The following is a 25244-nucleotide window of genomic DNA, read 5'->3' on the forward strand; positions in this document are numbered from 1 at the left end:
TGGGTCTGGACTCAGAGGGCTTTGAGCTTGCTAGGTATATTCAAACCAAAGGCTTAACTTTAGATCTCTGTTTTCTTCATGAATTCACATCATCTCCCTGTATCTTTCTTCCTTAACTCTGCGAATCCACCTTTTAATTTATTCTCAGGCCAAATTGAAATTATTGATGGGCTTGAATATGCCTCCTATTTTCCCAGCTCTTAGCCTTTTCCACATCTACCTGTAGGTCTAAAGGTAACCCCTTTCTAAGTATAGGTCAAGCTCAGAATCTTGAAATTTCTAGTTCTTCCGTCTCCTCTCATCTTGCTTTAAGGACAAGCATGTATGGGTGCTATCGCCAATTAGCTTGAAGCTGCTCCTGAGCAGGGTTTTCCACATTGACGGGGAGCACAGTGGAAGTCAGCTTCGGACTCATAAGATCTAGAGACAGACCCCCGATGAGAATTCTAGAACCAGGTAACTCAAGAGGCTAAGTTTTTGAGTGTTAGGCTCTTGCAAAGAATCTGACAGAAGGGGGCCCCGGCTGAGGATCGGGAGGCCGACGCGGGGCAGGAGCGGACACCTGTGCTCCGGAGGCCGCAGCGGCGTCCCCACGCCTCCTCCGTGGAGCGCCCGGGCCCCGGGCCAGGCGAGGGACCGCCGTCCTCCGTGGCCTCGGCCCTCCGGCAGATCCGCCAACTTCTTGGGGCTCAGACCCCGCGGTTCCTTTACGTGTTCTCTGGCTGTCGGGGCTGCTGCAGGCTCCAGCGGGGTCCACCGACACGGAGCCCGGAGGCACGGAGGAGAACAAAGGGCTCCGGGCCGGGTTCCGGGGCGGGCCACGAACCCCGGGCGGGGGCGGGGCCTCAAGACGGGGCGGGGCCTCGGATGCAGGCTGGCCCGGGCTGGGGCGGGGCCTCAAGACGGGGCGGGGCCTCGGATGCAGGCTGGCCCGGGCTGGGGCGGGGCCTCAAGACGGGGCGGGGCCTCGGATGCAGGCTGGCCCGGGCGGGGGCGGGGCCTCAGGACGGGGCGGGGCCTCGGATGCAGGCTGGCGGGGGCGGGGCCTCAAGACGGGGCGGGGCGAGGGTCCAGATGCCCAGAGGGCCGGAGATGAGGGCGGGTCTTGGCGCGGGGGCGGGGCCGCGGACAGAGCCGAGACCCGGATGCAGGGAGGGTCTGCGACCCCGGAGCCGGGGAACGAGCCGCCGCGGGGGCGGGGCGGGCGGGGCCGGGGGCGGGGCCAGCCGGCGGCGCGGAGGCTGACGCTCGGCGGCGGCGGAGGCTGCGGCGTGCGCACGGCGCGGGGCGGGGCCTTGGCGGCGGCGCGGCGGGAGGAGCGGCGCGCCCGGGCTGCGTGGGAGCGGCGGGCCGAGCGGCGCGGGGCGCGGGGTGCGGCGCGGGCGGCCGCGGGCCCGAGGCGGCGGGGGCTGCGAGCGGCGGGCGGGCGGGCGCGGGCGGCATGGCGGTGGCGCTGGCCGGCCGCGGGGCGCGCGGCGGCAGGGGCCGGCCCCCGGGCGGGCGGGCGGAGGGGGCGGGGCCGGGGCGCCGGGCGGCCCGCGCGGCGGCGGCGGGGGCGGCGGGGGCGGCGGCGGCGGCGGCGGCGGCGGCGGCCGGGACCAGGAGGCGGCGGCGACGGCGGCGGCGTCGCGGGGCGCTGGGGCTGATGGCGGCGGCCGGGCCCGGGGCGGCGCTGTCCCCGCGGCCGTGCGACAGCGACCCGGCCACCCCCGGAGCGCAGTCCCCGAAGGTGAGCGGGGCGGCGGCCTGCGGGGGGTCGGGCGGGCGGCGGCGGGGCCGGGGGCGGCTCCGCGGCGCGGACGAGGCCCGGCTCGGACCCGGGCTCCGCGGAGCCCCCGGGCACCTCAGCCGTGGCGCGGGGGCCGCGAGCGGACGCCGACTTCCCCAAAGTTTGGCGTCTGCGGGCCGCGGGGCGGAGGCCGCGGGGCCGCGGGGCGGGCGCGGAGGCCCGGCCGCCCCGCGGGTCCCGCGCTCCGTGGCCGAGGACCTGGGGCCGTGGGCCGCCTTCCGGAGCCGTGCGCGGCGTGGCGGCGGCGCCCCGGAGGCGGCCAGGCCGTGGGGAGGCGGGGCCCCGGGCCGCGGCCCGTCCCGCCCCACGCGGGTCGGTGCGTGGAGCCGGTGTGGACGAGGGCCGCCGGCTGTTGCCCCGGGTGACGTGGCCGCGGCTCCGGTCCTGCGGTTCCACGGGAGGCGGCCTGGCCGCTCGCCTCCCGCTTCTCCAGACGAGGCCCGCGCGACCTCCCCGGAGGACCGGCTGGGTGTGACGGCGCGGCCGAGCCGGGGCCCAGCGCTGTCCCCGGCCGGGGCCCGGCCTTCTCCGCGGGCGCCCCCGCCCCGCCGTCCCGGGGAGCGGCTTCCCAGGCCCCGCTCCCTGCGTCAGGGTCGCCTGTTGTGGCGGCGTGTATTGTCGTGTCCGTGGGTGACCGACAAGGAAGGGATCGTCACTTGGTTCAGAGTGCTGGGTCCGCTGAAAGTTTCGGCCGGGGCGGAGGGGCGGAGGGGGCGGAGGGGGCAGAGGGGCTGAGGTCCGGCGGGGTCCGGTGGAGACCCCGCGGCGCCCGCTCACGATCCGCCCTCCGCGTGCTTTTAAACTCAGCAGCGGCTGAAGCGGCGGGGATTCTGGCAGGTCGGGTGCTCGTCCGTCTGTCCTCTTCCTCCTCTCACCGTGGTTGTCTGTCTTCTTCTTCCTCTCACCGTGTTTGTGTGTCTGTCCTCTTCTTCCTCTCACCGTGGTTGTCTGTCTGTCTTCCTTCTCTCACCATGGTTGTCTGTCTGTCTGTCTTCCTCCTGTCACCGTGGTCGTCTGTGTCTGTCTTCCTCCTCTCACCGTGGTCGTCTGTGTCTGTCTGTCTGTCTTCCTTCTCTCACCATGGTCGTCTGTGTCTGTCTGTCTTCCTCCTCTCACCGTGGTTGTCTGTCTTCTTCCTCCTCTCACCGTGTTTGTGTGTCTGTCTGTCTTCCTCCTCTCACCGTGGTCGTCTGTCTGTCTGTCTGTCTGTCTTCCTGTCTTCCTCCTCTCACCGTGGTTGTCTGTCCTCTTCCTCCTCTCACCGTGTTTGTGTGTCTGTCTGTCTTCCTCCTCTCACCGTGGTCGTCTGTCTGTCTGTCTGTCTGTCTGTCTGTCTGTCTTCCTCCTCCTCTCACCGTGGTTGTCTGTCCTCTTCCCCCTCTCACCGTGGTTGTCTGTTCTCTTCCCCCTCTCACCGTGGTTGTCTGTCTTCTTCTTCCTCTCACCGTGTTTGTGTGTCTGTCTGTCTTCCTCCTCTCACCGTGGTCGTCTGTCTGTCTGTCTGTCTGTCTGTCTGTCTGTCTTCCTCCTCCTCTCACCGTGGTTGTCTGTCCTCTTCCCCCTCTCACCGTGGTTGTCTGTTCTCTTCCCCCTCTCACCGTGGTTGTCTGTCTTCTTCTTCCTCTCACCGTGTTTGTGTGTCTGTCTGTCTTCCTCCTCTCACCGTGGTCGTCTGTCTGTCTGTCTGTCCGTCTGTCTGTCCTCTTCCTCCTCTCACTGTGGTCGTCTGTCTTTGAACCCTGTCATGCTCAGGACGACCATGAGGACAACTCCAACGATGGGACGCAGCCCTCCAAAAGGAGGCGCACGGGCTCTGGCGACAGCTCGAGGAGCTGCGAGACCTCCAGCCAGGACCTCGGGTACGCGGGGGTCCCTCAGGGATGGGTCCCCCAGGGATGGGTCCCCAGTCTGTCCCTCCTCCTCCTCCCCTCCTCCCCCCCCTCCGGCAACTGTGAAGGGGGGGGCTTAGACTGCCCATTGTGTAATGTGACACCGAAGTTGGTCTTGCTATGGAGTGTTGCTTAAAACGTCATCCTACATAAATAAGTAAAATTTGCCATCTTAATTCTTTCTTTTTTGAAATGGGCATTAATTCACAGTCACAGTTAATTTATATTAATTTATATTCACAGGTACCACCATCCATTTCTAAAACTTTCCATGATGAAGACTCAGATGTCTTTCTTCTTCAGCAGCTCCTGCTCTGCCATTTCTTTTTTCTTTCTTCTTCTTCTTTTTTTTTTTTTTTTTGCCAGTCCTGGGCTTGAGCTCAGGGCCTGAGCACTGTCCTTGGGCTTCCTCGGGGCTAGAGCTCTAACACGTGAGCCACAGCACCTCTTCTGGCTTTTTTCTATGCATGTAGTACAGAGGAACTGAACCCCGGTCTTTATGCATGCAAGGCAAGGACTCCACCACTAGGCCACACTCCCCACCTTTGTTCTGCCATTTCTAAGTCTGATAATTTCCTTTTACTGGAGATTCCTGATATTGGCCCTTTTAAAATGTAGTTTATTCATGTAGGAACATATGTTAGAGTTTTCCGTTATAAATCTGAAAAGTATTTGATTGTATTTATAAATTACATTTTGTGTATTCATGTTTGGGGTGTTTTCACCTTTTGACTGGGTGAGTAATGTTTCAGTGAACATTGGCAGACTAGGGGTGTTTAGATGTAGAATTATATGCTAATTTTGTGTTTTCCTGTTTTCTTTTTGGTCCCCTTTGATACTGTGGATTGAACTTAGGGCCCTGTGTTTGCTAGACAGGGGCTCTACCACTTGAGCTATGCTCCCACTCCTTTGGTTTATTTTATTTATTAGATAGGAGTCATTTTGGTTTCGTCCTGGGCTGGCCTTATACCTTATTCCTGTCTCACTTTGTAAATAGCTAGGATTTAGTTTTTGGAGGAACCACTAAACTTTCCCATAGCATCTAATATCATTTTGCATTCCTGCCAGCTGTGCACAAAAAGTTACAATTTCTTTGCACCATTGCAGTTTAACTTTTGAGAATGTTTTGATGATGGTCATCCTCAAAAGTGCTGACTATGCTTTTGCCTTGGGCTTCTGTAATGCCTAGTAACGTGAGACTGTTTTCATGTGGCCACTTGTATCTTTTGGAGAAATGTCTATTCTAATTATTTGCTTAGTTTTTATTTCATTTTTGTTAAGTTATGAGCTCTGTGTGTGTGTACACACACACACACACATATATAAATGTTCTGTGTGTATATACATATACACACACATCTATCTATCTATCTATCTATCTATCTATCTATCTATATATCTATATATATATATTTTTTTTTTCCCAGTCCCTGGGCTTGAACTCAGGGCCTTAGGTTTTTCCCTCAAGGCTAGCACTCTGCCACATGAGCCACAGCACCATTCTGGCTTTTTCTATGTATGTGGTACCTAGGAATTGAACCCCGGTGTTCATGCGTGCTAGGCAAGCACTCTACCACTGGGCCAAACTCCTGGCTTATTTTTTTTTTTTTTTTTTTTTTGTGGATCATGGGGCTTGAACTCTGGGCCTGGGCACTATCCCTGAGCTCTTCAGCTCAAGGCTACAGCTGTATCCCTGGAGCCATAAGCCCACTTCCCGTTTTCTAGTGATTAATTGGAGGGAAGAGTCTCACATTCCTTAGTGCCTTGGTTGGCTTTGAACCTGAATCCTCAGATCTCAGCCTCCTGAGAAGCTCAGATTACAGGCGTGAGACACCATGCCAGGCTGAGTTCTGTATATATTTTATATGTTTTCATTTTGCCAGTCCTGGGGCTTGAACTCAGGTCCTTGAGTCGTGTCCTTGGACTTTCTCAAGGTTGGCACTTTACCACTTGAGCCACAGCACCACTTCTGGCTTTTTCTACATATGTGGTACACCAAGGAATCAAACCTGGGCCTTTGTGCATAATAGGCAAGCACTCTACCACTAGGCCAAACTCCCCGCTCCTTATCAGATGTATGATTTGTACATATTTTCTCCCATGTTATAGATTGCCCATTGGCAGTGTTCTTTGATGCACTTTTTTATGACACCAAGTCCTTTCCTTTTTCTTTTTTTTGGTGTCTTATGTAAGAACCGATTGCCAAATCAGGGTTTGTTAGCTCTTACATTTAGGTTGTTGTCTCATTGTGAGTTATATGAGTTATTGATCTCTGAGGTAGAGGCTCTGTTCCAATCTTCTTCATGTTTATATCTAGTTTTCCAACTCTGGTTTTGGGAGCACTGTTTCTTAGCTACTTTTTCTTCTTCTTCTTCTTCTTCTTCTTCTTCTTCTTCTTCTTCTTCTTCTTCTTCTTCTTCTTTTTTTTTTTTTTTGCCAGTCCTGGGGCTTGCACTTGGCCTAAGCACTGTCCATGGACTTTCTCAAGGCTAGAGCTCTACCACTTGAGCCACAGCACCATTTCTGGCTTTTTCTATGTATGTGGTACCAAGAAATGGAACCCAGGCCTTTGTGCATGCTAGGCAAGCACAAACCACTAGGCCACGCTCCTGGCCTTTCTCAGCTATTTTCTAGATGAATAAGTCCATTGAAAATGAACACCTTTCGGTTTGAAGTCAGATGGCCCAGATCGATCTTGACTTACGTAGTCTTTGTTATTCAGGCCTGGGATTGACTACGATGCACCAGAACTATCCTCTGTCTTTATCTCTCTTGCTGTCCTCTAAAGTATAAAGTCCAGTTCATCGAGAAAGATGTTTCTAGAGTTTTGCTTTCTGGTCTGTTCATGACTCACTGTGCAACAGACAAGAATTTGAAGTTGCTGATAATACACCTTTCAGAGCTAGTGTCTCTGGCTCTCCTCTCTTTGGTCCTTTAGGCTGAAAAGACATCTGTTCCTAGCAGTTGTGAGTCTTGGTTCTTTGTAGTGTATGGAAAATGTTTGCATGTCTTGTTTGATGCGGTATTCTAGATGATGTTTCTTTACCTTCTGTTTTATAATCCTTGATAACACAATTAAAGTCACAGTAATTTAACTACTTAGTTTTCAAAATATTCTCAAAAATAAACATAATAAAATTTAATAAAAGCCTCATTTAGGCATAATATGTATTTCTGTGCTTAGCTTTAGTTACTATCCAGCAGAAAATTTGATAGAGTACAAATGGCCACCTGATGAAACAGGAGAATACTATATGCTTCAAGAGCAAGTCAGTGAATATTTGGGTGTGACCTCCTTTAAACGGAAGTATCCAGGTACTTAAGACTGAGTTGTGTAATAGATCACATCTAGCTTGTAACTGTAGAACTTTGACTCCAAATTCTTGGTTATTAATTTTAGTAGATTTTATATACTTGTGCTTGCTGATCTAAATTTGCTACAGTCATTATATATCTGCATATCTCCACTCTGCATATAGTTTATTTTTTACCAACTAATTTAAAGACAAAACGATAAGTTTTCTGGGAGAAGTTTTATTGGAAAGAAATACCATTTTACAGCCAGTGTTAAGATTCTTTATCCTTGCACTTCCTATCCCAGGAGTTAACAGCAAGCCATATCTGAATTTAAGAAAGGCTAATCCTGATAAACTTGTTTCACCAGTTATGTATGTTAGATTAGATTATTCTATTTTCAGTTGTAACTTTTATTTCACTAACGTAAGTTTTTTTTATGAAGTTTCCTTAATACTTGAAATAAGAACTTTTTTAAATTGTTTTTTTAAAGTAAGAGTTTTACAAATGATTAAAGTAAGAGTTTTACAAATGACATCATGTTTCACTATTTTTTATAGTGTGTTTTGTTCTTTTTTGGAGATTTAGAGCGACGAGATTTGTCTCATAAGGAGAAACTGTACCTAAGAGAGCTAAATGTCATTACAGAAACTCAGTGCACTCTAGGTAATAACGTTTTTAGTGTGACTTTCAACGTTTATTTATATGTGATTTGGATAGCTACCTTCTTGCTCAAAATACTTTCTGAAATTAACAGACTACTTAGTGCTAAATTACTTGCTTCACTTGTGATAATTGTTAAACTCCAAAGAAGAAGGAAGCTTATATTACACTATAATCTGTTTTTTGATCTGGTCCTGGGGCTTGAAGTCAGAGCTTAGGTCCTGTTCCTGAGCTGCTTTGGCTCAAGGCTGACATGCTACCACTTGAACTTAAGTTCTTATTAATTTAAAATGTATTAATTTTTTTTTCCTGGCCATTGTAGAACTTTTTTTTTCTTCCTTTTTGCTAGTCCTGGGGTTTAGATTCAGGGCCTGAGCATTTGTCCTTTTGGGCTCAAGACTAGCGCTCTAGCACTTGAGTCATAGCACCACTGCTGGCTTTTTCTGAATACCTTCTGGAATTAAGGGTCTCACAGACTGTCCTGCTTGGGCTAGTTCAAGCTGCTATCCTCAGGTCTCAGCCTCCTGAGTAGCTAGGATTAAAGATTAAGCCACTGGCTCCCAGCTTGTAAAATATTTTAACAGAGTTGTTTGTAAGGGAAGCTAATGATGAAAATGGTTTTGTTCACTTTTTTAACTTTTTTTTTTTTTTGGTCTAAAATAGGTTTAACAGCATTGCGTAGTGATGAAGTGATTGACTTAATGATAAAGGAATATCCAGCCAAGCACGCTGAATATTCTGTTATTCTACAAGAAAAAGAACGCCAGCGAATTACAGATCACTATAAAGAATATTCTGTAAGTAATTAAGTATTTTGAATATAAGAGTTTATGAGACTGACATTTTATGAAGTTATGGGACTTCAACTATTATATTTTTGTTTCAGCAAATGCAACAACAGAATACTCAAAAGGTTGAAGCCAGCAAAGTGCCTGAGTATATAAAGAAAGCTGCAAAAAAAGCCGCCGAATTCAACAGCAACTTAAACCGGGAACGCATGGAAGAAAGAAGAGCTTATTTTGATTTACAGACACATGTAGGGTGACTTAATTCAGCAGTATTTGGGTTTTGTTTTTACCTTTTCTTGCAGTTCTCTCCACTTTTTCTCTACTTCTTTTTTTCCCCCTAGGAGTTTAAAGAAATAATGATAATGTTTGAGGTTTCTTTGTTTGGTGAGGAGGTTTCTTTGTTTAGTAGTTGAGACTAATACTATGATTTCCAAAGATGGTTGTAGGAGAACTCTGAATTCATTCTGTTCTCACAGGAACCACATGACGTTTGACTAGTACTGCTTCATTTTATAGAGCAAGAAATGGAGCTTCAGAGAGGTTTTGTTAACTGTGGGCCAGAGATGCTCCAGTTTCCCAGAGTTGCTTGTGGTGCATACTTGGCGTTCCCCAGCTGTCCCTCCAGTAGTTTTCAGAGTCACTTGGCTCTTTGGGGGTCTGGCTGGGGCATTTGTCAGGGTTTCCATGTTCCTTGTATGGACTCAGTTCATGTCTCTCTTCATGTAAACACAGGTCATCCAGGTGCCTCAAGGGAAGTACAAAGTGTTGCCGACAGAGCGGACAAAGGTCAGTTCTTACCCCGTGGCTCTCATCCCAGGACAGTTCCAGGAGTATTACAAGAGGTATTTAGTTGTTTCAGTTATCATTTATTGGGGAGCCAGTTGGGTTTATTAGTGAGGCTGATGTTGTGTGGCATCTATCAGTGTTCTTGGATCCTGTGGCCAAGTGCACCTTTTAGCCAGGATACTAATGCCTTGCTTGCTTATGAAGCTTGAGTGTTCTTGTCTCTGCTCATGTCTTGGGTTGGTCACACAAAGATCCACAGTGCAGCAATACTGGTAACACTCGGTGCTTCAGACTTACTAATCAGAGTTTGGATTGCTGTGATGCCCGCACTGGCTATGGAGTAGAGATTGGGAGGCAGCGAGCAGTCCCCAGGTGCTAGGGTCCTGGGTACTTCCCATGCTACCCCGTGCTAGCTGTGCGTCAGTCTGCATGCTCACTTGAGCTTCCGCTCCTTTTTCCAGACTGACTGTAACAAAAACAAATCAAAACAAAGCCAGACAAAACACTTGAAACATGGCTAATGGATTCCTCTTATTTCAATAGCTCTTCTTCCTTCAGCTTTACACTTCATCCTGGAGATGCATCTTTTTGGAATAGACATTATTTAGAGAATAGAATTTAAAATGGAATATAGACTCATACTTACTATTTGAAAGTCAGATTTAAGTTGGTGTTGGCCAAAGCATTATTAAAAGTTGTATGCCTGTCCGCTCATTCCTTTGCTTTTTTGGTGATGCCTTGGTTGGAGATGGTGGTCCCAGAGTCTTCTGAATGACATTTCTCAGGGAGTGGGGGGTGAGGGGATGTCCCCATCTACTGCCAGCTGGCCCTGTGCCTTCCAACCTCGGGAGGAACTCTGTCAGTCTGCCTTCAGATGGCAAATGTGATTTGGTGTTAGGGAGCATGCTTCACAAATTGTCTCAAATAATATTACTGGAGATTATTTGTTAAATTATGGTTTACATACTAGCCTGTGTTGGTCATGCCCAATTGTGATTTATGTGCATGTCCATTCTGTGAGGTACGCTGTGTCCATTCCGTTTTACAAGTGGAGGAGGGCCAGGATAAAAAGTCACTCCTTTTAGAGTTAGGGGAACCAGTGGAGAGCCCAGGCCTAGGATTTATGTATCGAGCTGATACTGTGGTTTCACCAGTGTCTGTTGGGAAACCTTGCTTTATTTATTGGTTTGAGGGAAAAGAGAAAATCATTACCTGTTTTAGTTTTTCTTGAGTTAGGTTCTAAACCATTATGTAGCCCGGGCAGACCTTGAGCTCCTTAAGATCCATTTGCCTTAGTTTCCCAAGTTTTTGTTGGGGATAGGCATATACTACCATGCCCAGCTGAGACATTATATTCTGGTGAAAAGACTCAAATGTCTAGTCTACATTAATCAGTGAAGAAAAACATAAAAGGTCTTTTATTTACTGCCCCTACTTGATGACCAAAATGAAGAGTTATCTCTCTAAACCTGGTGAGCACACAAGCCTGTAATCCTGGCTACAGGAAGCAGAGATAGGAAGATCATGGTTTGAGCCCAGCCTGGGCAAAAGATCCTATTTCGAATCAAAGCCTGTATGGAGTTGGCACATAAAAAAGATTAGATCTGAGGCTAGCCTAGACAAAGGACTGATACCACTTTTGGAAAAACAAAACTAAAGGCAAAAGAGCTAGGCTCAAATAGAGCCTCCAGAGTTCAATCCCTAATACAGTTCCTCCAATACACACATACGCATGTACACACATTCACTTTTCAAAAGTGTTTGGGAGGAGTTTAGGCTACTTTTGCATATTTGCTACAGATAAGCGAAATCAGTCTCTCAATTTTAGGTATTCTCCAGATGAGCTACGGTATTTGCCATTAAACACAGCCTTGTATGAGCCCCCCCTGGACCCTGAGCTCCCTGCACTGGATAGTGATGGTGATTCTGATGATGCTGAAGATGGTCGAGGTGATGAGAAGCGGAAAAACAGAGGCACTTCGGTACGAATGTTTATCTTTAACAAGAAACAGTTTCTTCCGTCTCTTGTTGATTGCTTTCCTAGGGTGTGAAATTATACTGTGTTACCACACTTTGCAAAGTACAGCTCATATAATTCCCAAAAAGCTTTGTAGAAAATGTGCTTGATACATTCAGGCTGTTGTGGCCTTTGGTAAATTTTGCATTAAAATCATAATGTCTGGTTGCCAGTGGCTGACACCTGTAATCCTAGCTCATGACTATAATCCTAGTTACTCAAGACGCTGAGATCTGTGGACCACTATTCAAAACCAGTCTGCACAGGAAAGTCTGTAAGACTCCCCTCCTACCCACTGCCAATCCTGGGGCTTGAACTCAGGGCCCGGGCACTGTCTTTGGACACTCTGCCACTTGAGCCACAGCCCCATTTCTGTCCTTTTCTGTGTATATGGTACCATGAAATCAAATCCAGGGCTTTGTGGATGCTAGGTGAGCACTCCACCACTAGGTCATGCGCCTGGCCCCAGCCTCTGAGACTCTTATCTCTGGTTAATGAGAAAAATGTACAGGTCCTGGATTGGTAGAAGATTCGGGAGTGTCATTTTCCTGGACTTTATAGCCTAACTTGTATATCTTGAGCTGGGCACTGGTGGTTCATGCCTCTAACCCTAGCTACCCTAGGAAGTTGAGATCTGAGGATTTGAGTTTGAAGCCAACTGGGAAGGATAATGAGACTTGTATTTCCAATTAAGCAGCAAAAAGCCAGAAATAAAGCTGTGGCTAAAATGGTAGAGCTCTAGATTTGAGCAAAGAAGCTCAGTGACAGTTCCTGGGCTCTAAGTTCAAACCTCAGGACCAGCATACAAAAATAAGTAAGTGAACAGTAGTAAACAAAATGGGCAAGGGCACTGAATATTAATTTACTATTTGCCTGTACAGCTTAAAATATTGAACAAGACAGACTCAGTCTTTTTTTTTTTTTTTTTTTGCCAGTCCTGGGGCCTGAACTCAAGGCCTGAGCACTGTCCTTGGACTTTCTCAAGGCTAAAGCTCTACCACTTGAGCCTCAGCACCACTTCCAGCTTTTTCCTGTGTATGTGGTACCGTGGAATCGAACCTGGGTCTTTGTGCATGCTAGCCAAGCACTCTACCACTAGGTCACACTCCCGGCCCTGGACTCAGTCTTTTGCTATAGAGACATGTATTTTTTTATTTTCCTGGGCATGTTAGTTTGTTCCTCTTGTAGGTTTCCATGGCAAAATATTACATTTATTTGTTTTTCCTGCATGACTTTTTCATAAAATGCTGTTGAAGAGAATGGAAGGTTGGTGACTTGGTATGAAGGGGAAGTGCAGCCCTCCGGCGGCTTAGAGCTATGTCTTTCTTCAGGAATGTACCGACCAGTGCGGGTGCCAGTGGCTTACACCTGTAATCCCACCGACTCAGGCTGAGATCCGAGGGTATTGGTTAAAGCCAGCCTGGGAAGGAAAGTCTGGGAAACTCTTATCGCCAGTGAATTACCAGAAAGCTGGAAGTGGATCACGGTGATGGAGTCTGCTCAGGGACAGCATGCAGGCCCCAGCTTAAAATGAAAAATCCAAAACAGTGTTGACTGGAGTTAGCTGGAATCTGAAAGTATACCATCATAGATCCGTTATCACCAACTTCTCACGCATGCATGTCACTTGGCATGATGCGCCAGGTAGCAGTCATGTCCTGTCGGTGTGCTCCAGGTGAGGCCAGCCAGCAAGCTGTGCTCACCGTGCTCCCGTGAAGACGTTCGTCCAGCAGAGGAAGCCTGCCGTCCTCACCGTGCTCCCGTGAAGACGTTAATGCAGCCGAGGAAGCCTGCTGTCCTCACCTGTGCTCCCGTGAAGACGTTAATGCAGCAGAGGAAGCCTGCCGTCCTCATTGTGCTCCCGTGAAGACGTTAATGCAGCAGAGGAAGCCTGCCGTCCTCACCGTGCTCCAGTGAAGATGTTAATGCAGCCGAGGAAGCCTGCCGTCCTCACCTGTGCTCCAGTGAAGACGTTAATGCAGCAGAGGAAACCTGCCGTCCTCACCGTGCTCCAGTGAAGACGTTAATGCAGCAGAGGAAGCCTGCCGTCCTCATTGTGCTCCAGTGAAGACGTTAATGCAGCAGAGGAAGCCTGCCGTCCTCACCGTGCTCCAGTGAAGACGTTAATGCAGCAGAGGAAGCCTGCCGTCCTCACCTGTGCTCCAGTGAAGACGTTAATGCAGCAGAGGAAGCCTGCCGTCCTCACCTGTGCTCCAGTGAAGACGTTAATGCAGCAGAGGAAGCCTGCCGTCCTCACCTGTGCTCCAGTGAAGACGTTAATGCAGCAGAGGAAACCTGCCGTCCTCATTGTGCTCCCGTGAAGACGTTAATGCAGCAGAGGAAGACAAGCATTGTAGCTTCACAGAATTTGACCTACCAAATTTGCTAAGATAATTTATCCCAAGGACTTAATCAGATTCCGGAGAAAATGATTTAGAAAAAGTGTTAGCAATATTTTTTCTAATGGAAATTAAAAATCTCATATGTTAACATGAGGAATAGTGATTGGTGAAAAACCATGTGTGCACACACAGTTTTGTGTTTCAGAAAGTGAGTGTGCATTGATATTAGGGTGGGGATTGTGAGAGGTCTGCAGAATGGCAGTGAGTAAAGGAGACAGGTTCCATACCTAGTGTTGGCTCATGGTGTTTATGAGGCAGCAGAATATATTGTTAATATTAGAAAATTATTTGAACGAAACATGTTGAGGGATTAAACTTTGAACTGGTAAAATAAGTCAGATACTATTATAGAAAATTGGGGAAATGGTTCTACATGGTTTTAACATAGACATGTACATTTGAAGGTTTTCTTAAGAGTCTTCTTTACTCAGAATGTTTACTTGCTTCTACTAATAATGTAAAACAAATACACTTGGTTGCTTTTTGAGTGATGAGGACAGTGGTTGAAGCTGTGTGGTATGAAGTTGTTAATTCCATTTTTGTTGACTTAAGTCTGAAAATAGCTGATTACTCGTTAGAAATGGAGTTGGTTTAGTATGTAACTTTTAATAATTTTAGTTTCCATTGGAAGCAGAGGTTACAAATTGTTATAATTAGATTTAGTAATTTAGAATTTAGTAACTAATAATCATTATAATTAGTTAAATTATTCAAAGAAACCAAAACTTTGAAAAAAAATTTTTGATGGGGTTCCGTGGCTCATGCTTGTAATCCTAGCTACTCAGGAGGCTGAGATCTAAGGATCAAGGTTCAAAGCCAGCCCAGGCACAAAAGGACCTGAGACTCTCATCTCCAATTAACCTCTAGAAAACAGGGAAGTGGCGGAAGTGGCGCTTGGCTCAAGGGTAGGTTGGTAGCTTGCTGCTGAAGAGCTCAGGGACAACGCCCAGGCCCAGGGGTAGGGTGGTAGCCTTGCGCTGAAGACTTAGGGACAGTGCCCAGGCTGAGTTCAAGCCCCATGAGCCACAAAATATAAGTAAATAAAATAATAAAAAATGTTTTTGTAGTGTTACCAATTCAGAATCAACTGTGAATTCTGAAGAGCCTCCTTTTTGCCTCTTGTGCTGTAGGACAGCTCCTCGGGCAACGTGTCTGAAGGGGACAGCCCTCCTGACAGCCAGGAGGACTCCTTCCCGGGAAGAGCAAAGTCAAAAGACAAAGCTGCCACTCCACGGAGAGAAGCTTCCAAACGCTCTGTACTGTCCAAATCAGTTCCTGGGTACAAGGTAGAAGAAAAAAGCCCCTGACCAGCCTCTCTCCCTGACACATGTTAACTCTGAACTCACGGCTGTGGAGCTCCTGCTGCTGTTCCTCACTTGCTGTCCTGTGGTGTGCACCTGTCCACTGCTTTCTTTTTGCTTTTGTTTCCCTGGTGGCTTTCCTGTCACTTTTGGCTATGGTTTAGCAACTTTTCTGTAAATGTACAATTTATGAGTCTCTCCCCCCCATTCTCTTTAATTATAGCCAGGCAAATTTTAGTTTTTAAAAGCATTTATTTCAAGGCAGAACTTGATACTTTTATTCTTAAATACCATTTAAATACCTGAGCCGCAGGTAGACCCATTGAGTTGTAAGAAGGTAGAACTTCAGTAGTCTTTCATTAGGAAGATCTGATTTTAATCTAATGATTGCTTTATCTGCCACATTCAGCTAACTATAGGTAGAAAGTATGAAACCTGTTTATTTCCATTGTAGTGTTAGCAGAACTTTGGCAAATGTCTGGCATCTTTCTGTGCTGAGGACTAGAGCATAGTTGGCTTTTGGCTCTGGGAATTGTCAGTGAGGTAGTAGGTTGTCTGCAACCATTGTTTCCCATCTGCTCTTCCCTTAAAAGGCTGGGTAATCTTTATTAGCTCAGTTATTTGATAGAAGGAACAATTTCTGTGGTTTCATATTTGTGGCAGTATAGTGAAACATGCAGCTTCTTTGGTTTGGAGTGTAGTAGAGTGTGAATTCTGGTGTGACTCTGAAAGTATGTTTAAGGAGGGCTAATTGAAGAGAAATGTGCCCTGTGGAAGAGTGTGGGTGGTGTCACTGTGGGACCTGGGAATGACCCACAAGAACAGGCTGGTTGCCTAGCATATTCAGGCTCTGGGTTTGATCTCTAGTACTTCCCACCCCCAAGAAAAAAACCATTGTCCCTTCACCCTACCTGAGCACTTTCTAGCAGTCAGAAGTCTATCATCTTTTTTTAGTTAAAAAAGAAAAAAAAATAGGAATGTTCCATATCTTGTTAGAAAGTATCTGTGTGTAATCAGTTAAAACACACATGTGTTTTGCAGCCCAGGGTGGCATGTTTAAGTTTCATGCAGAGGACTGCTTTCTGGGGCAGCTGAAGTAGACTGCAGCAGGATGTGACTCTTACACAGTTTGTCTTAAGTTTTTTAAACTAAAGATTTAAGCGAATACTTCATAGTCAAAAGCAAATGAACTCCAAAGATGAAGTCTGAGAAACAGCGGCATCCTCCAGGAGCTCCAGGCAGAGGCTGTGGCCCTGGACACAGCCAGTGGACTCCCCAGTGCCGACAGCTTGTTTGATCATGGGTTCAAAACAGACTATGGAAGTGGATGTTTTAATACAGGCTGAAAATGAAAAATGGGCCACATTATCATTGATTTAATAAATCATATAGATTAGCCAAATAGTACTCAAAGGAGTGTAATATGCAAAACAAGCATTTTGTATCTGCTGTGAACATTTTTAGTACCTAAAAATGTTTCAGGTATTTCAGAGATGGGAACAACCAGTATCTAGACATTATATATTAATGTGAACGTGATCATTGAACATTACCCTCTCTATAAATAGTATTAATAAGCCAAGATGTGCCTAAATGTTTGGGTACTTCAAGCTGAAGCTCATATATACTTGTGGACACAGACATGTTTAAAGTATGACAAATAAGAACAATGATAATGTATCTGCTGTCTTGCTTAATAAGATTGAATAGCACTTGCCCTTAACTTGTAGGACAGAATCGTTTAGGTTACATTAACCTGACATTAAGGCATAATAGTTAAGATTCAGGCCTATAAATATGTATTTAAAATCTATACTGTACTAGTGTTACCATGGAGGTCTCACTTGTCTTTGGCTCTCAAGAAGGAACGTGTACTGTGGGCCTTTTATTTGAGGTACTGTGGACTGTTGGGATGGTTGTTTTGGTTGTCTTGTTGTTGCGGGTAGAACAGAGGGTCTCAGTCAGAGCAGGTGCTCGGTGCTGATGATCTTAGGGTTCCTCCCCTGACACACTTCCTGCCTCTCAGCTGTGGCCCTGTGAGGTCCTGGGTGCAGGCTCTGTGGCTGACCCGACAGATCTCATACTAAGTCAGAGCCACCTCCTTGTTTATTGAACTGTATCATTGTAGACAAGGCTCAGATGCTCTTTACCCTTCTAGCTGTTCCTTTTCTTTCTGCCCGTGTATCCATTTCCCCTTTCTTCTCCATCCACCCCACTTTTCCTCCATCATTCATTTCTCCACCCTTCTATCACCTCTCTCCCCTGTTTCTATCCTTGCACCACTTCTTCCCTTCTCCATGTCTTCTTCCATCTTTCTTCCCCTTTTCCGTCTCTTGTTCTCTTTTCTCTTGGTGGTTTCTTCTTCTCTTCCTTTCCTGATTCTTCTCTTCCATCTTTTCTTCTTTTCAACAAGATGAAGACTTTTGGGTAAGAAAAATTTTAAATGTTTTAGCAAAAGCATTGTGATCTGAGCTTAAAAGTAAATCTAGAATTTCTATCCCTTTTTATCATAGCATAGGCATTTGTGTATATTTTAACAATTGTAGAACTTGACTATATGGTAACTAGCTTTGTTTTATGTCTCTTGAATTTTGCTTTGTGAAGGGTCTTCTTTTAGGATTTAATATTGTGTAGTTATCTGATTTTGGTGAAAGGTATTAGAGTACTTAATACTGTCATAGACCAGGATCTAACTTAAACTACAGGTATTAATATTTTTTGCATTTAGCACAGGTACCATAACCCAAAGAGAGTTCTTAGTTCTTGTGGATTGAGAGGAGGTAGCTTGCTGCTGTTTATTATGATAGTTGTAACTGGTCCTAACTGAACCAGAATCAGGATCACAGAAGTGCCCTTCCTAGCGATGGAGAAATACACAGTCAGAATTGTGTGTTTAGGGTGTCACAGTAACAGCAGAGGTAACTTTAGTCTTGAGAAAATTGGGGAGCAGGGTATAAACATACACACATAGGAGATGTAGAATAGTTAATGGTGACATTTATGTTTGTTTAATTTTCATGATATTTATTTTGTAGATATTTGTGATTGTTTGTTTTTATCATATTTATGTATAAGGTTGACTTTCTAAAAAAATAAATAAGCCAAAATTGTTTTTGAATGCCTCTGTCATCTTTTGCAAAGAAAATTTAAAAAGAAATCTAATGAGAAAAAATTCTTTAGGTCAAACATGATGAAAATGTTAGTGAGACCTTTTGGAGCTAGAATACTTTTCTGCAGTTTGAGTTTAAGATCCCTCTTTGTAGCGACTTAGAAGGGGGTTGTATCCAATGCACATGGCTTTAAGAAGCAGAATATAACAACTGTACTTAGCATCATCTCTCTCCAAGTTCATTTTATATTCTTCCGTCCCGTCTCATCTGTGTCCCACTTGCTCTTCCTTTCCTTCCAAGTGTTAAGCTCCCCTGCAGTATGGGTGAGCTTCACTTTGTAGTCAATCCTCCTCCTTCTGGTAAATTCAGGTGTTAAGGAGCCTTTTATTTTACTTTGTCCTTTTCCACGTAGTGCCAGGTGTGTTTGAAGCCCCAGTGCTGTCTGTATTCTTAAACTGGAAGGCTGGTATTTGGAATATATGAATACTCATGTATTTCTTTTTTGACTACAGTTTTTTTCCCTTTTAGAATGTTTTCTATCTCATAGTGGATGCTTTTGTCCCTTAGGGTTTTTTTTTTTTTTTAATGTATAATTTGCTACACAGTGACCAATAATGCAGTGTAACTCAGTTTTCTTTACATGCTGTGAATGAGACATTTTCATCTAAAGATGTTACAGTGTTTTTAGGCTTGGATTTTATAGGTGTAGTTTTATACCCTTAGAAAGTACCAGTTTTTAAGGAGGGTTTGTAAGTTGCTTAAAGTGAATTTTAACTTTATATTATTTGGTACTAGGTTTTTCTCAGCAAAAGAGTCATTGGAATTCTATTTTCCTTTGACATTGCAATTCTGTTTTCCTAATGGTTTTATACAGATCTGAATCGTGCATGTAGCAAGTAGAGGTCATGTTGTATATACTAAATGAAATCTAAGGCTTTCCTTAGTAGGCCCTTGTATGTTGTAAGCTGACTCATGCCTAGTTATGTCTTCACAAAGGTCTTCATTAGCAAGTTACCAAAAGTAAAGATAAGGTGACCCAGTAACAGAATTCCTTTTGAACCCATAGTAAGCTCTTGTGGCATGAATTTATAGCCCTCTTCTACCCTTCCAGCCAAAGGTCATTCCAAATGCTCTATGTGGAATTTGTCTGAAGGGTAAGGAGTCCAACAAGAAAGGAAAGGCTGAATCCCTTATACACTGCTCCCAGTGTGAGAACAGTGGTAAGTATGGAGATGTCTCCTTCAGATTTTAACCCACCCTTCTTTGTTGCTTCAAAACCTAGGACTTACCATGGTCAGCTAGGCACTAAAAAGAATCACCAAATGTATAGGAGTAGTTGTATAAAGTCCATGTATTTCCTTCTACACCGCACTTCAATTTCTTTGGTTAAGCATTCTAGCCATTCTTGGGAAATCCTAAAGCAAGCCAGTATTTGATATGCCATGTTAAAAGTTCTCTTGTAAAATACTACTAATGTTGGTTTTGATTTAGGCCACCCTTCTTGCTTGGATATGACCATGGAGCTTGTTTCTATGATTAAGACCTACCCATGGCAATGTATGGAGTGTAAGACATGCATTATATGTGGAGAGCCCCACCATGAAGAGGAAATGATGTTCTGTGATGTGTGTGACAGAGGTTATCATACATTTTGTGTGGGCCTTGGTGCCATTCCATCAGGTAAAGATCCTAAAAAACCCACACATTTTCTTTGTGTGATGAGGCTCTCTTCTCAGCATTTAAGACTGCATACATGACACGAACACACCGTCTCTAGCCCCTTTCTGTACACATAGCCTGTCCATCTTTTCACCCTTGGCCTAGGCTATATTTAACAAGTGCAGTTCCGTGTACACTACGAGCAAATACAAGTATTTGTTTCAGTGCTTTTAGTTTTGCATATCATCTACTGAAGTGACTTCTGTGTCTTTTCCCATGTCAATGTATTTCTGTAAGATGATGCGGCCTGACAACCTGATAACTTTAGAATGGACATCAGACCGAAACAAACCACCCTACTGGAACTAAATTGTTACACAGACAGTTGTACTTCTAGAACTTTATTTTCATAGTTAATACTATGTAATTCTCTAAATTATATGTGTAGAACTGTTTTGCAGAAGCAACTGAAAAGTCACTTAAAATTCTGTGTAACTCAGTTCAGGTTGTGCTTGTTTGAAAGTGCTGTGTCAGCACCCACCGTACAGCAGGACTTGATGGCTTAGCAGTTGAGAAAAGCCATGGTTAGTAACAGGTTTTGTATTAGGCTTTATGTTACTGAGCTCTTAAATTATGGAAGTCATCTAATTTCGGAAAGGATTACAACAGATTTATTTTTTGCCAGTACTGAGGCTTGGTGTTGGCCTGAGCGCTATGCTTGGGGCTTCTTGAGCCTCATCGCCATTTCCTGCTTTTTCTATGTATGTGGTATGGAGGAATCAAACCCCGGTCTTTGTGCATGCTAGGCAAGCACTCTACCACTAGGCCACACTCCCGGCCTACCGCAGATTTTTATCAGAGCCAAACCATGTTCCACAACCCCCGATCCTTGCCCTCACTGCCTGGCATTTCATTCATGTACCTGGTGGTTACCTGCTTATGGTAAGGGTGGACGAACTTGGTAGTGCTCCTCACCCCCACCCTGCAGGGTGAGGGACAAGTGTTCAGATGGTTTAATGCTCGGGCCTATGGAAATAAGATTCCACTCCGTATTAACTAACCATTTTTCTCCTAGGTCGCTGGATTTGTGACTGTTGTCAGCGAGCTCCCCCAACACCCAGGAAAGTGGGCAGAAGGGGGAAAAACAGCAAAGAGGGATAGATTTTTTTTTTTTACCCTAATGTTGTATATGCAACTTAAGTGGAATATTTAGTACCAGTTCATTTACATTTTCATTTTTATGCCAATAAAAGATTTCTGAAATCAATGATGGGCTTAAAATCTGCAAGTTGATTTATTTCATTGTTACGTTACTCTTTGTAACTAAGTGCAGGTACAGGAATGGTTCATTTTCTAAAGGATTTTCTTTTTTTTTTTTTTAATCTCAGTGCTTTGGCTTTTTCTCCAGAAATGCTACTGAAACAGCAATTTAAGGTGCAATATTTTATTCCACCATGACTAATGATGATTGATTTTCTCAGAACCCTGAAAGTTAATAAAGCATTCTAATAAGCAGACCAAAATGGGAAATGGCGAATTGTCTAAACCTTGGTACAGATGGATTCAGAATTGTGATTAATTAATTGGTGTAGAAACAAGTTTACAAACAGCTGCTTGCCAAGAAATAAACGCTTTTTGGGTAGAAGGTACCTCAAGTAAGGCTGGGGACTCGGTTCAGGTGCAGGCGTGGTGAGAAGCCGCCCTGGGCCTGCTTTCTGGGCTCTCAGAAGAGCATCTCCAGGACCAGCTTGAGGACGCCGAGGAGGACGGTCCAGAGCAGCGAGTCCTCCTCCTCCGGGGGCGCCGGCCGCGGCGCCGCGCCCTCGCCGCCCTCGCCCTCGCCCTCGCCCGGGCCGGGGCCGGGGCCCGGGCCGGCCTCGGGCCGCGCGGCGCGCTCCTCGCTGCGGTCCAGGTACACCTTCATCTCGAAGGCGCTCTCGCCGTGCGACGGGTGCCCGTAGACGCCGATGCCCACGGGGCGGCGGAAGTGCGCGGGGATGGCGACGGCGTCGGGCCCGCAGGTGGCCGACTGCAGCGCGTAGTCGTCGAAGCTGGGGCGCAGGGTGCTGTCGGACACGTAGAGGTCCGCGTCGCCGCGGAGGCTGCGCATGCGCAGCACCACGCGGCCCTCGTGGCTCAGCCGCAGGTAGCTGTAGTTGCCGGCGCCGATCTGGCCCTGGACCACGTGCAGGAGGAGCCACTCCTCGGGGGCGTCGTCGTCGCCGCCGCCGCCGCCGGGGCCCCGGGCCAGGGCCACGGCCGCGGCCTGCGCCGCCAGGAGCGCCAGCAGGGCGCGGCCCCAGGGCCCGGCGGCGCCCCGCCGGGCGGCCATGGCGGGCGCTCAGCCCCGGCGGCGCCGCCGCATGCGCGGGGCCGGCTGGCCTGGAGCAGGGGCCTCGCTGCCCGCGCGCCGGTCCGCGCCGCGCCGCGCCGCGCCCTCCGCCGTCTCCGCCGCCGCGTCAGGCCGAGTCCCGGCTGCGGAGAGCCGGCGGAAGGGGGCGGCGCCGGAAGCGAGGCGCCGCTGGCTTCTCGCGAGAACGCCAGGGGGCGGGGCCCGAAGGCCGCTTCCTCGTCACCATAGTGACGCGGCGGCCGCTGCCCTCCGGGACGGCAGGTAGGGAGGCCGCCTCGGCCGAGAGGGGCGCCCGGCCGCCCGGCCCTCCCGGGCTCCCCGGGCTCGCGGGAGCTGCTGCACGGGGTGGGGCCGGCCCGCCGGCTCGCCCAGGGCTTCCGGGACCGGGTGCGGGCGGGCGGGGCTGGGCGGGGGCGGGGGGCGGGGCAGGGGCGGGGCTGGGGCGGGGGGCGGGGCTGCGCGGGGCCGGAGGGGGGCGGGGCGGGCGGCCTGCGGCCTGGGCCGGGGCGGGAACCCCGCGGTGAGGCCCCGCCCGCGCCCCGCCCGCCCGGGACGCCCCTCCCTCCCGAGGCGCTCTTTCCGGCGTCAGGTCGCAGGTTGGGGCTCCCCAGCCAGGTCACGCCGAGGACTTAGCCGGGTGACCGCAGCCCGGCCCGCGGGTGGGGCCCGGCCGGCAGGCCCGGATCCCCGGGTTCCCATCCGGCCCGGATCCCCGGGTTCCCATCCGGCCCGGCCGGCAGGCCCCCCCGGAGCCCCGGGTTCCCATCCGGTCCGGCCGGCAGGCCCCCCCGGATCCCCGGGTTCCCATCCGGCCCGGCCGGCAGGCCCCCCCGGAGCCCCGGGTTCCTATCCGGCCCGGCCGGCAGGCCCCCCCGGAGCCCGGGTTCCGATCCTCCGCGCCCCACAGGCAGGACAGGCCGGAAGTGCTGCTGAGCCAAGCTCAAGTGCTGGACGGCGCTCGGGCCCTGAGTTCAAGGCCGGGACTGGGCAAAAAAGAAGGAAGCTCGTCGAGCCTCCCAGCACCCGTCTCGCGCGGATGGCAGCCACCCAGCGCAGTAGCAGTTCTGCCCTCCGTGCGCGCGTTCTAGTGGGCCCTGGGCCGTGGAGCTCAGCAGGCCTTGAACGGCCTTTTTGTAGTTTCTAGGCTTGTCCAAAGCCAGGGCTTGAACTCGGGTCTCTGGTCCACAGAGGGTGCTCTCCCGCTTGAGCTGTGCCCCCAGTCTGGCATTTTGCTGAACTCAGGGCCTGAGCACTGTCCTGGGACTTTCTCTACCACTTGAGCCACAGCACCACTTCTGGCTTTGTCTATGTATGTGGCACCAAGGAATTGAATCCTGGTTTTTGTACGTGCTAGGGCAAGCACTCTACCACTAGGCCAGATTCCAGGCCCTGCAAATTTTATTTTCATAGATAACAATTATTTTGTGTGTGTGCATGTCTGCCAGTCCTGGGGCTTGAACTCAGGGCTTGGGCACTGTCCCTGAGCTTTGTGCTTAAGAGCATTACTTAGGCACAGCCCTACTTCCTGATTTTTTTTTTTTTTGCCAGTCCTGGGGCTTGAAGTTGTGGCCTGAGCACTGTCCTTGGGCTTTCTCAAGGCTCCGTCACTTGAATCACAGCATCATTTTCAGCTTTTTCTGTGTATGCAGTACGAGGAATTGGACCCAGGGCTTTGTGCGTGCTAAGCACTGTACTACTAGGCCATGCTCCTGTTCCGTTCCTAGTTTATTTTTATTTATTTTTTATGGCTAATAGGAGATAAAAATCTCACGGACTTGGGTGGGGAGTTTGGCCTGGTGGTAGAATGCTTGCTAACATGCACAAAGACCTGGGTTCGATTCCTCGGTACCACATACATAGAAAAAAGCCGGCAGTGGTGCTGAGGCTCAAGTGGTAGAGCTCTAGCCTTGAGAAAATCCAAGGACAGTGCTCAGGCCCTGAGCTCAAGCCCAGGACTGGCAAAAAAGAAAAATCTCGGACTTTCCTGCCCAGGTTTGCTTTATTTATTTTTTTTATTTATTATTATTTTTTTTTTGCCAGTCTGGGCTTGAGCTCAGGGCCTGAGCACTGTCCTTGGATTTTCTCAAGGCTAGAGCTCTACCACTTGAGCCTCAGCACCACTGCCGGCTTTTTTCTATGTATGTGGTACCGAGGAATCGAACCCAGGTCTTTGTGCATGCGAGGCAAGCACTTTAACCACTAAGCCAAACTCCCGGCCCCAGGTTTGCTTTAAACAATGATCCTCAGATCTCAGCCTCCTGAGTAGCAAGGATTACAGGGTACCAGTGCCTGACTATAGATAACAACTTAAGTGAAATTTTTTTGCCAGGTTTTGAATGTAGACACACAGGTGCTCAATCATATATGCATTTCATAGCCCTGCAAGTACATGAAGACATACAATGTAAGTGTACCCATATAACATACTGCATCCTCACATGCCTCCCAGGTAATCCTGCACATGTACATGCACACGTGGCCACAAGGGGGCAGCACAGGGCCCACCATCCCTTCTAAAGTCCACAGTGTGTTACAGAACAGACCTGAAGTGTGGTGCTTTCCCCCCTGCCCTTTGGGGGTGTCTTTCCTCCTAGCATGGCTGACCTGCTACAGATGTCAGAGTGAGGAAGAGGCAGGGCTTAGGGCACTGGCCAGAAGGGTGATGTTCTGGAAGTACAGAGGGGAGAGGGGCTTCTCTGCATTCATGGAATGTGGATGACCGTTGTATTCTCAGGAACTGTGGATGTTTTTAGTAATTTATGACTATAGAAAGCCACTAAAGTTAATCCTGAATTTTGAATGAAGATACTCACTGTCTTTCATGGACTAAAACTGGGTAGATGTTTTAAATTTTACATGTGTCATTACATGTCGCAAGTCTGTTACTTCACACCATTGCTAGAATAGGGACCTTCCATGGCCCCTTGACCCGTGGTTCTTTCTGGGAAGGTCTTTCTCTTTTTTCTTTTCAGTGAGGGTGAAGGGCTGTTTTCAGTTGCCCCTGATTGTGTAGAAGAAAGTACAGTCAGTGAATTCTTGTCTTGGGCAGACAAAGGCTCATTCTAGTGTCTCTTTTTGAACTGTCTTCCATGAAGTGGCCACACACTGTCTACTGAATGAGCTAATGGCAGCCCTTGTTCTCAGCAGCCACGGTCACTCCAGATATATGCCTGGCCTCAGTGAATTGTTGTAT

At 48.1% G+C, this 25244-nt stretch overlaps 3 protein-coding genes across 5 annotated transcripts in view; 2 read left to right on the plus strand and 1 right to left on the minus strand.

Moving 5' to 3' along the window:
• The first annotated feature begins 1441 nt into the window (after positions 1-1441).
• On the plus strand, positions 1442-20965 carry Phf10 (PHD finger protein 10). Of its 2 annotated transcripts, none has more exons than XM_090337803.1 (12): positions 1442-1729; positions 3542-3648; positions 6863-6993; positions 7561-7638; positions 8299-8432; positions 8522-8671; positions 9156-9265; positions 11038-11191; positions 14759-14914; positions 19151-19259; positions 19531-19719; positions 20774-20965. In XM_090337803.1, the coding sequence occupies exons 1-12, from the start codon at positions 1442-1444 to the stop codon at positions 20857-20859; spliced, it is 1692 nt and encodes a 563-aa protein (XP_090193929.1). In that variant the 3' UTR covers positions 20860-20965. The 2 variants fall into 2 exon arrangements, with proteins under 2 accessions (XP_090193929.1, XP_090193930.1); XM_090337804.1 differs by having other exon boundaries at positions 1592-1729; positions 7555-7638.
• On the minus strand, positions 16961-22150 carry C8H6orf120 (chromosome 8 C6orf120 homolog). Of its 2 annotated transcripts, XR_016536445.1 has the most exons (2): positions 21349-22150; positions 16961-17349 (listed from the first exon to the last, which is right to left on the minus strand). XR_016536445.1 is itself a non-coding variant. In XM_090337805.1 (1 exon), the coding sequence occupies exon 1, from the start codon at positions 22028-22030 to the stop codon at positions 21422-21424; it is 609 nt and encodes a 202-aa protein (XP_090193931.1). In that variant the 5' UTR covers positions 22031-22150; the 3' UTR covers positions 21127-21421. The 2 variants fall into 2 exon arrangements, 1 of the variants encoding a protein (XP_090193931.1); XM_090337805.1 differs by lacking the exon at positions 16961-17349 and having other exon boundaries at positions 21127-22150.
• A 60-nt stretch (positions 22151-22210) lies between these two features.
• The window catches only part of Wdr27 (WD repeat domain 27), a 106516-nt gene continuing 103482 nt past the window's right edge, over positions 22211-25244 (plus strand). Inside the window, exon 1 of the mRNA XM_090337806.1 lies at positions 22211-22312. The gene's annotated coding sequence lies outside the window, so the exon portion shown is untranslated. The remainder of the gene's footprint in view (positions 22313-25244) is intronic.

This window comes from Megascapheus bottae, chromosome 8 (assembly GCF_031878675.1).
Source record: "Megascapheus bottae isolate mThoBot1 chromosome 8, mThoBot2.hap1, whole genome shotgun sequence".
Taxonomy (NCBI): domain Eukaryota; kingdom Metazoa; phylum Chordata; class Mammalia; order Rodentia; family Geomyidae; genus Megascapheus; species Megascapheus bottae.

Bases quoted from the DNA above. Each gene is read 5' to 3' on its own strand.
- C8H6orf120 (XM_090337805.1), bottom strand. From the start codon at position 22,030: ATGGCCGCCCGGCGGGGCGCCGCCGGGCCCTGGGGCCGCGCCCTGCTG.
- Phf10 (XM_090337803.1), top strand. From the start codon at position 1,442: ATGGCGGTGGCGCTGGCCGGCCGCGGGGCGCGCGGCGGCAGGGGCCGG. The intron at 8,672-9,155 runs GTAGGGTGACTT...ATGTAAACACAG, and splicing joins ATTTTGATTTACAGACACAT to GTCATCCAGGTGCCTCAAGG. The intron at 19,720-20,773 runs GTAAAGATCCTA...TTTTTCTCCTAG, and splicing joins CCTTGGTGCCATTCCATCAG to GTCGCTGGATTTGTGACTGT.